Raw genomic sequence first — 19,499 nt, 5'->3', positions numbered from 1 at the left:
CAGAAACCTCTCTCCACATGATGTTTGACTGAATTAGATTAAATTACAGTTTTATCAAGCTTCCCAAAAGAGAGAGAGGGAAACTCAAGAAAACTCATTTGAGGTCCACTCACACACTAAAATTGAGGCCGACACTGCCATATTGTATAATAGCTAAAGCAATTTTCCACACCTACGGCAGATCAGACCTCATAGAACAAATGAATAGTGATAATAGAAAAGCATTCAATCATCATTTTCCAATATATTTAGTCCCTTTCACTGTTGTTTTGTTATTACATCAAAAGGTCTTATTTTCAATTTAAAACGAGTCACCCTGTCATTTCTGTTGTTTTAGTGAGATAAATCATGCGTAAAGTGATCCGAAGACCTACATAGATTCACTGTTTGAATATGATGAAAGAAAACATGGATAATGAATTAGCTATTACAAGTTCATCTGATACACATGGTAAGTACATATTTCACTTACAAAATAATGTTGCAACTGTCATACAAATCAGGTCAAGTGTGTGATATTATTTCAAATGAGGAAAATAAGGTACAATTGCTGTGAGATAAGTCACGTTTCGTCTATTTTCTTTTGTTGCCATAGTTTTCTAAGAACATTTACGCGTATTCGCTGCTCAGAAGACAAACATTAAATTAGCTTTTCAAACTGTACTTATACTTGTAAATGTCCGTTAGATTAGAAGGTTCAACTTTGTACAGTGTACATTACGCATGAGCAAAGCTGTACCTACAGTGGTTTAATGTAATGAGCACTATAAACCAAATTACTTGTGCTCACTTTGGGTTTAACCTGTGAATAAATGCTTTACATTATATTATATTACTCACAGGAGTTCATCTGATCGCTTGTGTGACTCTGAGAGAGACATGTTGCACCATCAACACCGAAACACTGACATCACCATTAAAGCCAAAACCAAGAATTCAGCAGTTAAAATGTTGTATTTTTGATGGATGAGTAAATAGGCAGTTGAAATAACTTGTTATTCTAACCCCTTGTTAAGCAAAATGCTCACTGTCATGAATTCGTTTTGGGAGTCTTTCTGCTCTCTAGTGTTCAAAAAACACTTAAAGAAGGCTTAAAGGTTTCCATAGCATGTCACAGGAATGCAAAACCATGAGCCATGTTGTCATAGTCCTCACAGACACACAATAACACCCCATCTTTCTCGCCCCTCTCTGTCAAGCCTCTTACCAATTTAGATTGTGATTGCTCTTTCTGAGGTCACTTTTAATTAAACTGAGATGAGAACATGACACACGGGATTAAGCCCCATCCTACCGCTTCAAATTATGAATTCATAACTAATGCTAGAGCCTATTGCTTCCCAACCATGACCTCCATATGATTTATGTATAAGAGTGAAAGGAACTCCTTTAATTTTCTTCTGCAGAGATAAAGAGCACGATAGGAGGGGGTGGGGGGGAGTGTGTGTGTGTGTGTTTCAGTGCTGTTGTGTGAATACGCATTTGAATCACGTATGGAAGGAAATACATGCATTTATACTGCATTGGAATGTTAACTGTGCTGTAAACCTTGCCTATGACTGTGTGCCTTAAATTAATACTGACTTGACCACAGAAAGAGAGAGATGTAGAAAGTCAGATAGAGAGAGAGAGGGAGAGACCAGATGAGCAGGGGGAAATTTTCCTGTCTGTACATTTTTATGAGCTCCATGTCATGTTCAGGGCATCATGAATAATACTTCACTGGACTTGAGAGGAACAGCTTTTCTAATTGCTGCTGATCTGGCTAATTGGTAGAGACACAGAGACATTGAGTCAGAGAGACATGCATGAGCCTGGTAGCATGCATGTATGTGTGATTGTGTGAGAGGACATCCCTTCATAGCACACTTTATAACCTAAAAACTGTCAAGTACAAGGGCAGCCAAGATCATTGTGTTGTGTGGTGTACTATCAGTAATAAATTGAGCTCTAAGAAGTGTAAGACAGTAACTTATATGATATAATGTCTAAAACTTGACAAATCTAATCCTGCTTTAGAATTTGTAGAACTTCATGAATGCAGTCAACTGAGTATATCTCTGATGTCAACTGAGTATATCTCTGATGACTTTTGTCTGACTCCCGACTTAACTTTTTTGCATTTCTTTCGCCAGATAGGCTGCAGTGCTGATGTATTTAGGTAGATTAAGTTTGTCCAAGAAATCACTTCCTAATTGATTGCAGCCCCGTAAGAGCTGCACTAACCTGCACAAAAGTGTGTTTTTATTTATTTTTTTATTAGATCTAAAACTACCATGGCTTGGATATTGGGTATTGACCAGAAAGTATTTTTAGAATGAAATCACAGCTTTGTGTTTTCCTGGTCATCTGGTCGAAGTGTTTCAGTAAAGCTACTTAGTTAACATTAGGGAGGGTTCAATTTAGGCACTTCCTTACATATGTCTTCCATCCTCTGGTGGAAGTGCTAAAGATATCTGGTTTGCAATGCCACTCACAGACAGTGAGAACAGCCTCAACTACTGTCACTGTTGTTTTCCCACTTAAATTGTTAAAAGGAAAACGTGGGACCAAAAACCCACCCTCCTTACCTCAGTAATAAAAGCCTTGGCGGTGGCTGGGCTCATGAACAGCACGGCCCTGCGTAGTGTATCCCTGTAGCGATGCAGCTCTTCCACTCGCATTGTTCTGAACAGACTTGTGATCATCATGTTGATATTAGATTCCACCTTCTGAAGAGATACGTCCATTCCCTGCTGAGAGGTCCGGTCCAGGAAATCTTCAATGCCCCGGATATCTGAAAGAACGAGAAACAGTGATAGAGATAGAGGTGAGTCTATGCATTCTAGGCCCCAGAGGGACAAACACATTCCTTTGAAAGTTGTACGCATAAAAAGGCAATATTGAGAACAGACAGAGACACATATGTGCACCAGCTCATATTAAAGCCATCACTAACTACTTTACACCACAGTCTCTGCTGTAGCTGATTGATTATTTCTGTGTATGTGAAGGTTTAGCATATATCACAGTTCTCACATATATCTTGTGATTCTTACTTGTGATTCCTTAAGACTGTATTGTTTGAACTAAACCCTTTGTTTAAAGCACTGTACATCTGCCAGGAATGAATGTTATCTTCTTTCTCAAAAGCTGGACATACTAAACATGCTGGGGACACAGTAACCTCACTTATATACTGAGGTTATAAAAACAAAACCATGTGGTGTTGACCCATCAATAGTGAGTTGATTTTGGGGTTTTTTTTGGTCTTTTTGATGTGTTGATGTTGATGCTTTGGTCTATTGATGTTGATAGACTAAAGTATCAAAAGCAACAAACCTAAAGTATCATAAAGGTTTAAATCAGACAACTTTTCAACTTTCAACAAAGGCAACCAGATTACTTTCTTGACTATCAATGACACACATGCACTGCATGAGTTTCCAAATTTTTGTGAAGAAAAGTGAATTGAAATTGTCACGCTTTTATAAGGAGGAACAAAAATAGTTTGTGTGTTGCTTCATGCAAAATGTAACCACAGCAGTAGTTAGTAATCAGTAGAGGCAGGAATAGAATAAAACTGGAGGAGGAAAAGAGTGAGTTTATTCATTCACTTTGTCTGTAATAGAGACGTGATGGCAGCAGATGACATAAATTAAGAATTCATTTTCCCAGGAGATTTCGTACCCATTGGCAGATAGAATTACATCATTAATTTGAGGTTTATGAGAAACCAGTCTAAAAGCTGGTGGTGTCATCATAGATGATGCTGCGTTGTGAAATCAGATTTATTTAATAATAGGTTAAAAGAAACAGTTATAAATTGCCAGTTTAAGTAATCTTCACGGTCATAAGGAAATGAAGTGTTTTGTGTCTGACTGCAGGTGTATGATTTGGATGTATGTATTTGCATTGCATTCAAGTTATGAGGAAAAGAAAAACTTGGATGAAACTTGGATTTTAATCACTTGAACTTCATACAGGGAAGGGCTTTTGTTGTTGTGTTGAGTTGTCTGCCAGTGTCTGTAGGAACAGGGATTCATTAGCTAAAAAGTGTCCCATTTTGCTGAATCCACTACATATTCCAACTGGGACAATAAGAAAACAAATAACACTGTTTAGAGTTTTAGATTGAAAAACCAAACCACTGTAATCATTTCTATTATGAGTTATTTTTGTATCATAAATAAACCATGATGATGGAGTCTGTTTTTACAGCTTGGACTCCTCTATTCTTAATGAGCTACATTGCAGGTCAAGGTAATCCTAATTAAGGCACTTTGGTTGAGACCACTACTAATGATGTTGGTGTGTGTGAGTGTGTGTGTGTGTGTGGTTGTAAAGCAACTACCTAATGATGTATCTGATATGGAAAATGGATGACACTGTCGTCATTGCCCGTGTCATTGCTGAACAATTAGCTGGATTGATTAGGCTTGTTAAGGGCCAGGGGGTTGGGGCGATGGTGTGATTGCATCAATGCCAAATTTTGGAAGCTTAACAACGTATTAAGAGGACAGCTACCATGCAACAATATTGATTCAGAAGGAAATTCATTTGTAAAAGGGACACACAGAATCGTGTGCGTGCACACACACACACTCAATCTAGCAAACAGGAACTTTAAGAAGGTTAAGAAGGTTAAGAAAGGGCAACAGGTGACATTTTGGACATGTTTGTGTCAGATACCATATCAACGCCTTTTCCCAAATTGAGCAGATTAAAGGGGAGTGTGTTCAGTCTTTCAGCAACAACAATATGTCATGGAGAGGAAAAACATGACAGCAAAGTAATTGTTTGTGGTAGAAAGTTCTTTCTCTTGGAACTTGATACCTTTCACACTTTTCTTTCTCACACATATACATAGTAAGCAAAGACAGACAATACACACACGAGACACAACAACACTGTAGACGAAAACAGCAAGACACCCAATGTGTTTGCAAAGAATTTTTAAATTGGAACAGGCTTTTGTGTTCTTACGTGCACACATGCATGCATGCAGATGTGCATGTCTTGCTGTGTTGGCATGACATACAATGAGTGAGTCCTTAAATTTAGCTTTCATTTCAATGAATCCATGTCAACTCTCATGGTTAGTTTATTGTATATGATGTTGTTGCATCTCTTTGTGATGAGAAAGGTAGATGAGCAAACAGATATATCAAGATGGCATCTTTAATGGCCAAACAACGCAGCTATAATCTGTCTGGGGGAACAGAATTATCAAATAATTAAAATCTAATTACTGTTATTAATTAGCAGAAACAATAATTTTTATAGTAGTAATTACTGCCTAACCATATTATCATTTGCAACACAATCATCATCACCAGTGCTGAGACTCCAAATGAGCTACAGTATACACAGACAAGCTCATTAAAAAAGGTTCATGTGCATATTCATGTTATATGAGTTATGTATTGAGTCCAACCTCCTGCCAAGGTTGTGGGAACAAAAACCACCATACAGCTGGCCGTTCAACTGAGGTTCACTTATGGTCATTTTTTTTTATCCACAGAAAACAATAAAAATCTGTTTAGTTTACCAAGTGTTGCGGCCTCTGAATGAGAGCTGCCTCTGAGCTGGTCAACAAAAAACAAAAGGCAGCTGCGGGTCCACGGATTAACTTAAAGATTTATTAACTGTAATTACAAACCCTTTTGGTTTCTTTCTATGAACAAATGGTAAACACCAAATCACTCTCCACAGCCTGCCTTTGCAGTCAAAAAACTGTTCCACTTCCCTGTCTGACCAGCATCTCCCAGGTGTCACTAATTGACGCATTAGAAACCTGCACATAGCCACTCTCAGCAGAGGAGGGTGAGGGGCAAGGCATCATAACACAAGACATCACAAGGAACAAGGTGAAAACTGTAATTCATCTTAAATTTGGCCCCAACACCAAGATTTTGTCTTTCCTCCTAATAAAAGAAAAATCACATTCACTTTCCTATCTGCCTCATCAATAAACACCAGAACAAATGTAATCTATGACCGCGCAAATGCATACTGCACACAAACGCTCTATACTTTTACCAGTCTAAGCAGATTTAAACTTAGCTCTTAAATCCCTCATTGCAGTCCCACTGCCATTTATAATCAATGGTTCCAAACTGCATAAACATTTTACACTGTCTGATTTATGCAATGTGGTGGGAAAATTTTGTAAATCGACAAAATCAAAAAGCTTTTGTCAACAGGGCAAGAAGAAGTTAAATAATATAGAGAACCCAAACAGCTTTTGTGCTTACCAATCAATCTGTGTGTCAATAAACTTCGACTGCCTTCTTCTGTCCTCGTATCTCATACCTATTTTTAGTACCTCTGGTCTCGGGAAGCTTTCCACCAGTGGTCAACTGAAACAATTCCACTTTGCTACTTTTTGGCTGTCTCAGGTCACGTCACCGTGACTTTTTAGATCTTGATCTTTTTAACCAATTACATCTTTGCACCAAAGCACACTTCTGACCACGCCCATCCACACCCATCAGTGTGCTGGTGCAGCTGAAATTTTCAGCCAGAGATGGCAGCAAAACATTGCTTTTCAGCAATTTTTAAATGACTGTTTTAATACTTTGTCTAAAGAAGAGTTAAGTAACTCTGGAGTAAACTCAAGGAAGAATGACATATAGTAAAATATAGTGTGGTCTTTAGCGGTGGTGCATGAGATATTCAGTCTAAGGATGTTTTTTTTAACCACCACCTTAAGAAAAAAAAAACCTGAAAAAAGTCATTGACTTTCAAATGTGGACATATCCTGGTGCAACTTTACACACTCAAAGTCAAACGCATTCTCACTCCCTCCATCAAAGCTTGGTTGAGTTCCTGCCTCCTGCTGTTCAAAGGACAAGGCTTGAGCATGTACTCCCCACTGCTGAGCGGATCATTGGCTGTCAGCTGTTCTCCATCAAAAAGCTTCAGGACACCACAGCAGATAAAAAAGATGGGTAATACTGTCACCGACCTTGCCTCACCAGGAAAAAAAAAAATCTGTTTTGGAAACATTCCTCTGGGAGACAATATCAGTCCATTAACGCCATGATCACCCATCACCTCAGCAGCTTTTTCCTCAAGTGCTGTCATCTTGTGCACTGTGCATCCCCACAGTCCCTGGCCTCTTCATCTTCATCTAATAGAGACAACTGAACTGCCATGCCATTCCCTGTCACCCAAATGGCAGTATTTTTAAAAAACTTCTAGAGTGTCCGTTTGACCCTGAGTCACTTCAGTTTTTCTCCCACTTTGCAATATCCCAGTGTGGATTATCGCTTTGTGTGTTGTGTTAAACAGGTGGAACTGAAAGGCTTTGTGCAAAGAAAACTCAATCAACCGGAATGGTTTCCATGATTTCTCATAAAACAAGGTTGAGGTTTGTATTTTGCGGTTCTGTGTGTGCTCCTTTCCCCAATTCGTCAGGCTTCCCTTCCTCCTCCTCATCCCATCTATCCTCCAAGTCCCTGGCTCAAAGTGAAAGCTAGAGTTAATGTACTGTAGCAGCCAACAGCACGCAGGGATTTCACCTGCATGTTTCGACCAGCTCAGTGGTACTCCATCCGTGTTCAGAAACCACCACCCCTTCCTCCCTGCTTGCTTTCTCCTCATCTCTCTTTCTTCCCTTGGCTTTTCATCTGAAAACTCCCTCAGTTTCCCCTGTTTGCTCTCTGTTCTCTTGGGCTGAATCTCATTTTCAGAGTGTGCAAAGTCCAAGCTGTTATTCCACTCCAAGAGGCGGGCTCTGTGTCATGTGTAATGACTGTCAATTCCTCACTGGAGACGTTGGTTCACATCATATCAATGGTCTCAAAGTGATTTTTAGTTGAACCCTTACCCCCAACATTAGCAATGACCATGATATTTCCCTGGCCTTGTCCAGGTAGTTTCCAAGATTTAAGCATACTTCGGTATAGTAGAGGAAGTAGATTAAAATACAAATGACCTACTTTGCATAAAAATCATATAGAGGAAAAGATTAAAATCAAGTGCTTCTCTCTCTCTGTTAGGACTGGTCAAGACAATACTCCATGAGAGCTCAGTGCACTGCAACTTCAGAAGAGACATGCACGCAGACACAAGCAAATTAAATAAATGAGTTTAACAACTTGCTTAGAGATACACACATTAATGTATTTTGTGAGATTATTTGAATTCGCATTTGGACGAAATTCTGAAGCAGATGTGTCTATTGTAGCACCTGTGCTGTCAAATTGTTGGTGGTTTCTTAATTTGCTTGGATTTTGTCTATTTCATGTGTTTTCGTAAGTTGCAGTGTATTGACTGCTCTCGACCAGCATACGAATCACATGATTCTAGGCCAAGAATCAACATTAGCAAACCCTTTAATCTAAAATAAATTATAGGAAATGTGAATACAGCAGTTGCTGAACTCTGATAAGGTGCTTTAGAAGAGGAATAGCAAAGGAGGAGAAAACATTAATATGAACTTTATACCGTGAAATGAACGTCCAAAAGGACACATCCGGCATTAGAGGAGATTCCCCTGAGCATGATGCAATAGGGAAACATCAAAGATCTGCAAATGAGATTCAGCCTATGTAACTCCCTGGTTGTCTGTCAGAGCCTCCCTGCTCCCCTGTTCTCCCTCTTTCACTCCCTTTGCTTGACGTACAAACCTTGATCACCTTCAAATAATAAAGAAAATACCAAACTTTGGTAATGTACACTTTCGCACTGAAATGGACTTTACAATTTCAGGCCTTTCTCCTTCCTGTCCTGATGTTCTGTCTCAACTGACCTCTTCCTGCCGGAGGCATTTAATGTCTAGGCTTGTAACTTTTGTTGAGATATTTTTGACAGAATGACTTTACAAAGATGCAATGTCTATCCGTCCATCCAGAGAAGCAGTCTGACAGGGCTACCAGAGGTGCTGACTTTTCCCTGTGACTGGCGCTTACTCACCAGTGCTTGATCGCCCATTGTCCATATCATAATCAAACAGCATAGATTTCGTGGCAGTTTTCGGCTGCCAAGAAATCGGACACAAATTAGCTTTGCTCAAATGGCAAGGCAAGCTGAAAGAGGAATAGGCGAGGGTAAGTGTGACCTTGCATCACTTTTCTATCCATTTAATACTGGAGTGATTTTACATGACAAATTGAGTCTCAGGCCAAAGTGGGTAGCAGTGTAAAAGTTCAATTTCAACAGAAGGCAATACATTACCAAACTCTTTTTTAACCGCTTGTGTAAGGTATTGTTTCAGATATATTGAAATATTGGCATGGAGTAATACACAAACACAGATACAAACATAATCTACATCTTAATTTCTCCTGTAGTAGTACTTTTAATGAACAAAATAAAACTGCAAGTATATTTAACATACAGCTCCTACACAAAATAGTTGTTATTTTACAATGGATTTATTTACCCTGATGAAAGGTGGAAAATACCTAAAAGTATCATATTCACAATTAAGCTTCATTTTCAGGTATACATTAGAGAGACAAAAGCTGATCATTTTCAATCTTTCAATTTCAATCAATCATTTCAATTTATATTTTTGTGAAGCTTCATTCTGTCCTGTACTGCTGTTAGACCAACATCCTTATCGCTTTGCTTTGTCTTTCCCCTCAGCCTTTACCTCTGGCTATCCTTATCCCTGCCTCAGGCATTTCACTGTTGTATGGCTCAAAGGCAGTGGTTCTTAAAATATAGATTGAGCCTCAAATGGAATGCGTTCCTGTTTCTTGTAAGCTTGGGCCTGGAGAATTAATTCATCAGCTGAAGTTGCGGCTGAAAATGTTCAAGTACCCAGCCCTAAGGATCTGAACCTAAACTTGGGAAGTTTACCTTCATATAGGAAATCAAATGCTTTAGGCCCAGAAGCCTTCCAGTCTCCCAGACTGCCTTTTCCTCTCTAAGTCCTCTATTCCCTTAGATCTAAGTGCCTATCTCTGTCCATCACTCTTTTGCCTTATTTCCCTTCTTCTTTTCCTCCCTTTCACTCTTTTTTCCCCCTCAAAACCGGGGGCTTCGCATTCCCAGAGTCCCCACAGAGAGCTTAACCAACACTTGTAAAAAGAATCAACATTCTATAAAAGGCTTGGCACATTTTAGGTGTGCATCACCTTTCCTGTATCTACCCAAATCTTCTTGCAGCTTTTAACTCCCCACCACCCACCCCCTTCTTTGACTTTCACATACCTTAAGAGTCTCAACTTCTCTCAGCTCCCTTCTTTCATCTGTTCGTTCTATTTTTGTGACCTATTTTGATCTTGACCTTCTTATGCCCTGTGCCCTGCCCTGGTGTGACAAACTGCATATGCTATGTGATAATTATTACTCAAGTGGACTACAGGACATTTTCCTCCGCAACCACACCCTATTTTCTTGCACAATATTGTGCAACATGATAATATGTCAATAAGTGTGTGATGTAAAAAAATAAATAAATAAAAATAAAACTATAAGGTTCAAATGGCTCCCGGGTTTCAGCATGACTTGAGTTTGGTAAAGTCTCTCTGCCATGACATAGAAATTGGTTAACCAAATGACCAAAGCTGAAAATTATACCTCTCTGGCTATCTGGAAAAACTTTTTGCTTCTTTTAGCTCTTTGTCCTTTAAAAATGTCTTTGAAGTAGTCGGCCTTATCTCCATATTTATAATGGTGCTAGATCCTCATTTTTGTCTCTGTGCTTTGCTTCTTTCTGAACTCTCTCTCTCTCTCTCTCTCTCCCTTACTCAACTTTTCTTTGGAAAAGACATTTCACTTCCAGTGTCCTCCAATGATGTAAACTAAAGTCCGGGGTCACACCTTTCTGTAAAAGGTTTTACACCCTTTTCAGGTGTTTTTGTGTTTATCTGCTTGCCTGACTAGCTTTTACTCTACCCTACCAAATCTGCTACGCCTTCAGATCTCTGTCCCTACCTCCTTTCTGCTTTGCTGTTTCTGTTTTCTCTTATATATTCACAATTGCTTTTATCTCTTTTTTTCTCTTGCTCTCCGAAAGATTTTGCTCCGGAGGAGACAAAGTAAAACATGACCTCCCTGTATAAAGCTCATGAATCCTTGGTGTCTCGCTCACTAGTTTACCTATTTGCCTCCATTCCCCTGAATCTTCCTTTATCATCATCTTTCCCTCGTCTCTCTTGGCATAGCTTTTATCTGTTTCTCGGTTCCTCTTTCACCTCCCACCAGCTTTCCTCTCCTGTGCCATCTCAGGACTTCACTACCCTTAAAGCTGTATATCCATCTATGCATCTATCTGCCATCACACCTTGTTCTCACCTTTCCCTATAAACAACTTCATCAGTTTGGTCCTTCTCTCCTCTTTCCTTTTTCTCATTTCTCAGTTTTATGTTTTGCAGCTGAGATATGGTTCAAACACGACCACTCATCACTTTGAGGTAAAAGCCAACAAACATAACAAACGTTCATGCAAACAACTTTAGGAACTGCATAAGTTTAACTCATTAACCTTGATTTTATTTACTCTGCCACCTCTCTTTCCTTTTGTGTAACTGCCACTTTAAATGTCCTCTCAAAATACTGGCTAATAATGTTCTTTTACCTTTAATCTTAAATCTATCTTCTTTTTTCTAAACGATTTGTACCTGATGACCTCAAAGCAAATGTAGTTTAAGAAAAAAAATAAAAAAACATTTTTTGAAAAAACGTTTTTTGTAGTAATAAATAATATCTCTCTTACCTGTCCTGTATTTCTTCATTCAGTGGAAGTTGAGCCATTTGAAAAAGAAAAATCCCAGCAGAATCCTCCCTCAAGCGTCTTCCTATTCTCAGCCTCTGCTTAATGTGATTCTATATGAGGCCCGCAGAGAGATCAAGTGTACAGTGGGATTTAACCTACAGTGAGCCTTCTTAAGGTGAAACTTTGACATTTCAAATTTCAGACAGATTTTTTTTCATCAGTGTCTTTACTCTGTAAAGGTCTACATGTGATCCCTCAAAGATAAAAATTAGATTTTAACATGTCTCTTTTTAATTACTTTTTGTCCTATGCACAAAACCTCTCTGTATTCCATTTCTTCCACTCATTCATTTTTATCGTACTTTTTTTTATTTCCCCTTTTCTGCTCATTAAATGTGTTACTCCTATCTGCCCTGTCAAGTATTTTTCTTTTGTACCTCTTCAAAGAGGCAGATGCGACAAGAGGAGGTGACACTCTCCTCTGTAGCATCAGCAGACACAATACGGTACACACTTCTCTTCTTTGTATGAACCCATAAGATCAGTGGCTGACATTTTCACACTTTTCACGATGTGGTGGGGAGACAAGAAAGGAGGAATGAAAGAGGAGTTCTCCACTGCTCTGTTCACATTATCACTAATGAGCAAATTATTTGGAGGGAGTTCAAAGATAGGAGGGAGGCAGCTTTCAAGCTACAAAATTTTGTTTTAAAGCTATTAACATGCTTCATTAAGCAGCACAGTGAACATGGACATGGGTTACAACCTGAACTCCAGCACACAATATATTCATATTGTACAGGCCAAGCACATATGGACCTCACCATGACAAACAGGGCCAGCTATCAATGACACCCTCTTGAGGTAGCGATCAGTTTACCATTTTGCCTCCATATTCAATTTCTAATAATTTTTATCAGTGAATATAAACTCAGTGTGCAGCTCATGGACAACAGACGTGAAGGGCTAAGCTGACATTTTAGAGAGTTGTCCTATTGACCACCATAGCCAATATGTGATAACAATCGTCTTTGTGAGGCGAATAGCTGCATCCCATGTGAATGCCTTTTATTGATCTATGTTGCAAACAGCCAGTGTATACACACAGCTGTTTCTGTGGAGCCAACGCCTCCACAAATAATTATCTTTTTGTATGTGTTTCTTCAACTTATAGTGAAATGTTTACCTTTGATAACTTTTAATGATTTTTATCATTTTCAGTCATTTTCAATTTTCTTAAACAAAGCATATTTGTTCAAAATATCAGAAATTTTATTGTTTTCACCGAATAAAAGACTGGCAACCTAACAAGCATCACACTTTTAAAACGGCTCTTTCATTCAGCTATAACCTTTTACTATTGTGCCTCAGGCCCCTCTTGTCATTGGCTAAAAGCAAAACAAAACAAATCATCTTAATGTCAACAGTGTTATTACCACTAAGTGGTACTTCCCATATTTGTTCAACGAGGCCAGTGTTGCTGTAGTTCTGACTGGTTTATGGACAAGGTGACTCAGCAGCTAACAGCAACTTGTCATTCACACTTTCAATATGTATCGGGTTCTACAGGGTGAACATAACACACATGTAGAAAGACTGAAAGAGCATCAAAGAAAAAAAAAGGCAAAGTGGGAGTCAGTGAAAGAAAGGAAGAAAAGAAAGGAAGATGGAGAACCAGGGAGAGAGAGATAATAGAGAGAAAACATGTGTTCTCAGTGTCCGGGACGCACCAGTAGAGCTGAAAATAGGTATTGGGACAGTTGCACTGTAGCTTCATTTGAGAGGACACACTCGGCTGTCTGTTCTCTAAAGAACTCTCCTTGTACTGAGGCGAGGCCTTCTGGGAATACTGCTTTCACCTTAAAAGGCCATCTCTCTCTCTCTTCCCCTCTCTCACTTTCTCCCTCCTCTCCTTGAACAGGGGGTGAGGCCATTAGGGAACAATGGTGATATCTTTAAAGGGCCTTCTGTGGCTGTGAGAACAGCACTGCCAAAACCCAGAGGATCCATGTGCTGAATCAGTGGTCGCAGAGCACAGAGCGGATAGAGGGATTTGGTACATACATGTATGTGTGTGTGTAGGGTGGTGGTGGTGGGGTCTATTAAGAACATATTTTGTATGAACTATCTCACATTTGGGAATAAACTCTCTTTAAACCAGTTGATTGAAGGAAAAAATGTCAATCCTACTTTTTGTCATGAGGTGAAATGGAGGCTTTCACTGTAGTGGAGAACATTTTTGGTTCAGAGGGATAATAGCCAGAACCACATCCTTTGCTTCAGATTTCAGTAAAAAAAGGCTCTGACAAACAAAGTCATGCAGCTAACTTACAGTCAAGCAAACAAGTTACTTATCCACTCAAAGATGTCGTCAGATGGAGATCTAGAATGGTATGAAGAACTCTCTTCTTAGTGCATTTTTTAACATGCCTTATCACATCATTCATCATGTGTCAGTCTGACAAATGCTGTCACTGCAAAATACTTAGATGTCCTGGTTGAGAATAGTAAGTAGTTAATAAATCCAATGCCAACAGTGTAACATCAGTAAAATTATAGAACACCAAAGCTATGTTACTGTATACACACATAGTCTGTCGATGAATCAGATTAGATGAAAATATTCTTTCCAAGAGTTTCTCAGCACTGATTAATTCACATAGTGTTTCTGAGGTGTGGAACTAGCACTTTCAGAAGGGCCACATTAGCAACTGCTCAATACTCCAATACAACCTCCTTGGTAGAGCTCACTGGTTAGAACATACTTTCATAACATATTCAATACACACACATAAAGTGTTTTAATGCTGCAGCCAGCAGAACGCATAGCAAAACAATTCCAGAGCAGAGATCTCATTGGAGATCAATGCCAACAACACATTCATTGTGTTAATTGACTGCAATGAGTGAAATGGAGCCCCATTACAGTTATAAGGATTAAATCAACACTGAATCACCTGAGGCAAAATAATAATTGCACTGCTCTCTGTGGTCTGAAACTCCTTCTGTCCACCAATGAGTGATGCTGCATTTGATGTTTTCCACTGGCTAGCAAAATACCTACTTTGACATCAGCCACTGAGGTGTGATACAAAATGCAACATGCCTTTAAGTTTTAGCCCATTAGGAGCACTGCACCAGCAGTGTTCCCTACTGTATGACTCAAAGTTTAATTACATTTACACTTTAAAGAACAAAGAACACGGAGTGGGAACATGAAACCTTAGAGTATAGTGAAATCCAGTCAATGCAGGGATATGAAATGCAAATCAGACTAATGTGGGCTCTTGAAATATTATGGTGCGAGATGACAGGATGTGGTCTAGGTGAGTTTGTAAAGTCTGTGACCCTACTCAAAAGCGAGGAAGAGCTGTGTAACAACACATGATGATGCTACCTAGACACTTATGTAGCAATCTGTTATCTTTAGTTACTAATCGAAAAGGTTGGGGTCAGAAAAGGACACTTAGACTTAATATGTGCAACATGACTACATGTTATGAATACACCTGTACATGCACAGAAAGCAGCAGAGGCCATATTTCTATAGAGGGAAGCTAAAAGACTGAAGAAACAGAATGCCACTTTACAAAGAAGGACATAGGATGTTGCCTGTGTAATGTTAGAGTTAATGGACTGGAAAGAGAGAGAGACCGAGAGAGGCGGAGAAGCAGGGTAAAATGAGACAGCATGCTGATATGCCTCTAGAATAAAGATGAATAAAAAATGCATATGCATGTGACGTGTGTGTGTGTGTGTGTTTGCTTCTGTGTTTCTGTGCATATGCAGACACATGTTCGTTTCTGTGTTTGTCAAAGCAAAGTGTCTGACTTAACCATACATCCATTAACTCTCTAATGTTCTACCATGCTGAGAAGCCACTGATACTGTTACATTAGATAAATTAAAAATACACAAAGAGGTTTCATAGGCCTGCTGTGTTTCATTTCACTTATGTCATTGACAGATATCTCTACAAGGATCAATATAAGGATATTTTTAACAAACATGGGTATAAATGATTGACTGATTGCATTGTTGATGACTTCCTTACCAAAATCAGAATCATAGAAGAGGATGAACTTCTGCCAGCTGTACTCAGATACCACTTGCATGATGACCTCATTGAGATAGACGGGTGGGCGGACCATTAGGGTGTAGTCATCGGCTCCAGGGAGGCGACTGGTTGGCGGGCAGGCGGACCGGGGTGTTCCCGCTGTGGAGCGCTGGATAAAGAGATGGGGGATGTGCATGGCATCGGCCAGAGTCTGAAGGCTGCCCGCTGACATGCAGCCGATTGAACTGACCAGAGCCAGGATACCACGGTTCATCAGCTCACAGGCTGGAGGAAATAAAAAAGAAAGGGGAGAAGGGAGGAGGATACACAAAAGAGAAACCTGTTATTTTTCAAAGCATACACAGGAATTTTTTCTTCTAATCATTTTATGCCAAGAATCAGCAGTGGTAAAAATATCTGTTACATCTGTGGGCAATGGCAAATCATAGTTTTGATCATAGTAATTATTTCTGGTAAGAGTGCACTAAGGCAAATAATTCTTATTCTACAAGCTGCCACACTACAACAGCAACTAAAAGAGACAGGGAAATTCTTAGTGAGCTGTTTCCGTTTCTGTTGTTTCCACATGCATTGCATAGTTATTTTGAGGCCCAAAGCTGTTACAGTCATACACAACCTGCTCTGTGGGCATGAAAACAGAGAGGGAGGAAACTAAATGCAGAGGTATACGTACATAGGTATATATAATACATGGCAACAGAACAGGAACATACTGTGAACAAACAAATACCCACTACAAAAACCAAAATAGACTTTTTTTTTTTTGCACATTTCCCTTCAAATCTGCCACAGGCAGTGCTGTAAGTTACTTTATTAAAAGATGGAGATATGGACAAGATAAAATGCATATTAAGAAGAAGACTTTATGTGCCACCTTCCTTTAAAACTCAAGTATCAGTCAGAACAACATAATACATGTGACAAACTGAGACTCAAGATGGGATACAGGGTGACTATATCACCAAAACACTTGTCATAGAGTATGCTTTGCTTTTTCTGCCATCTGATATTACTGAAGTTACTAAAGTTGACTGATGCTTTTGCTGGTTTCTATTCATCCTGTGAGCCTCATTTCCAATTTTTGATACTAACAAAACAACCATATGCTGGCAGCTAGCACTGTTCTAGACATTGAATCAAAGCTAAGACAGGCCTGGGGTGTTGCAGAGTTGTGTCAATGTCTACAGTACACATTGACCTTCAGGCTACTTCATGAATAATAATATCATATCAAGCAGAGTATTATAGAAAACTATTACAAAGTACACGTCTATAAAAAGTGTATTCAAAGCTGATAAAACCATGCAGTAACAGATGCCCTTCTTGCTAGACAAATTGTCCACAAACCAGTTGTTTGTGCTTTACTGCCTAAATGCTTCCCATCTCTGAGACACTAACTGTGCTTAGTTCACCTCCTTTTCCTACCTTCCCCTTTTCATCATTCCTAGACATGTAGTGCTGTCAAAAACACCTCTACCTCCTACCCTCTCAACCCACTCCTCTGTTATCTCCCTCCTTGTCCAAAACAGCCCCTCTGAGTGCTTACCTTTCAGTCCCAATCATTTCAAAGCTGCAGTCTTGCAGTGATTTTCATTTTGGTTGCCTTACAGCACCACCGAATGTTGTACAATGTCCTCAATTTGGAGTCATCTGCCGTCCTCTTACACCTTTCTAACATCCCTTCTTCAGCACCTTTTCCATTCCACCTACCAATCTTTTCACCATGTTTACTCACCAGCCATTTTCTCCTTCATCTGTTGTTTACCCTCATGGCGACACAACCGCAGCCGCATAACCTCTGTCCCATCCTTTCCTCACTCCAGTCATCATCTGATTAATCATATCTTTATTTCTATTTGCACACTTCTTTTCCTGCCCTCAGTTTTTTGTTCTATTACTTTTTACCTACATGGCCACACACATTTTGGCCTTATACCCTTGCCCACTTGCTCCATCCCTCATTCATTCTCATCCCTACTTCATCTCTCACTTCTGCTCTCATGCCGCTCACTGCATCTCTCAATGTGAGTTAACAGCAAGAATTTGCTTTTCTTTTCACTTCTAGCTGACTAAAATCCTGCCACTGTGTCACAGAGTAAAACAAACAAATGAATAAACCCCAGAAGTTTAAAGACAATCAACACAAACACACACATACATGCATATGGTGTAGTGGTGGCATACAGTGGCAAGAAAGCACAATCTTAAACACACAGCCAGCCTGTGTAATACCACACAGGCTAATCTGTTGACAGTGCAAAAATAAAGTCAGAGAAAGAAAGAGAAATGAAAGAAAGAAAAGCTTGAGGAGACAGATTCATGGTGCTGAGAAAAGCAGAACAAACCCTTGCATGTGTGCATGTATGCGTGTAAGAGAGAATATTAGAGGTATACACTATGACAATGTCTTCCGTGTCAACTGGTTTGCACAAAACAACCCAATGAGTTGGATTTCAAAGTAGTTTGTGAGTTTGAATTTGCACTGTTGGTAAATCCAAGCATGTCTGTGTTTGGCTGTGTATTAATGATGCACAACATGATGTCTGCTTAATTGCTTTTGCTGGCTAATTACATAGTTGAAGTATTACTGATTTCATTTGGATACATTATTTTTGAGACATACAAGTCACCCTAAAACAAAATTCGCGTGGCATTTTAATTGTCTCTGAGCTTTCTGAATTAGCAAATGGAAAAGCTTAATGCACAAGATTAAAGACATTCTGGAGCTAGTTTACTGTGTATCTTAGGTAAATTAAGGTATAGTTGTCAATCAAATCTTAAATATATACCATGTAGGATTTTCTTAGCAAACAATGTATAAACTAATACAAAAATAATCCCTCTCAACCATCACTTTAGACCCACTAGAGGGTGTGGCTCTGTCTGTATCTGGAGAGATCCTGTCCTCTGCCTGTATTTTCTTAATTTCTTATCATTTTGCTGTGTTGTGGACATTTCTGGGAGTCAAACATTCTGGGAAAATGGTTATTATTGTTATATTAATTGTTAGGTCATATTCCCACGTGGTCAAATACTGATGCTATGTGTTTGTGGCTATTTGAGAACTTGGGAGTGAGACTCAATAATCAGCTTTCTTTCTCCAGAATCACTTACTGCTGTTTTACAAACATCAACCCAACACATCTTGCATAGCAAGCCTTTAAGCAGCTCTCTGTCATAAATCTAATTTAGAGGTAATAGCTATAAATATAAGAACACAAAACCCATTCTGTAATTAGCTGGCAATAGATTGTTTCCTCTTTAGCAATAGTTAAAGGGCTATCTCATGCATCCATTTCCTCATGCATTGATGTAGATGATTAATGAGTAGAAGCTAAAGTAGTTTCAATCTCACTGCCCATTGTGCAAGTCCACATTTTTGAGGAATTAATTACAATATAACAATATATGATTAAACTCCACTAAGTAAGTCTCAGCATACTACTTAGTCATGGCTATTATTCTTAAAACCAATAATTCCGAAATCATCTTCTATCTTCTATCATCTTAATGTCTGAGCATGTGTCTGTGGGTGTGTGTGGAAAGGTACAAAGATGACTAAAAATACATATGCATTGGTACCTGTGGGTTTATTTGTGTGTGCACGTGAATGTATTTTCTGCCTGTGCATGGGAGTCTACATTGCTCTGAACAACCCAGTCATGTATCACAAGTCACATTATCCAGAGTCCACATCCCCATCATAGTTAACGCTGTAGCCGCCTCGCTCTAGTCTAGCTACAGTATAGCACATTAGCTTAGCATCAT

At 39.2% G+C, this 19,499-nt stretch overlaps 1 protein-coding gene across 3 annotated transcripts in view; it reads right to left on the bottom strand.

Moving 5' to 3' along the window:
* Positions 1–19,499, bottom strand: part of grid2 (glutamate receptor, ionotropic, delta 2) — a 427,565-nt gene that overhangs the window by 168,886 nt on the left and 239,180 nt on the right. For 2 of the 3 annotated variants that reach the window (XM_046387650.1, XM_046387649.1), the window contains exons 3-4: positions 15,708–15,995; positions 2,571–2,776 (exon numbers count right to left, since the gene is read on the bottom strand). In XM_046387650.1, coding sequence (XP_046243606.1) covers positions 2,571–2,776; positions 15,708–15,995 — 494 coding nt within the window. Of the gene's footprint in view, positions 1–2,570; positions 2,777–6,236; positions 6,370–15,707; positions 15,996–19,499 lie in introns of those variants that run through there. The other variant, XM_046387652.1, reaches the window with a different exon arrangement.

Source organism: Scatophagus argus, chromosome 4 (assembly GCF_020382885.2).
Source record: "Scatophagus argus isolate fScaArg1 chromosome 4, fScaArg1.pri, whole genome shotgun sequence".
Taxonomy (NCBI): domain Eukaryota; kingdom Metazoa; phylum Chordata; class Actinopteri; family Scatophagidae; genus Scatophagus; species Scatophagus argus.
This window is presented reverse-complemented; position numbering and strand designations above follow the sequence as displayed.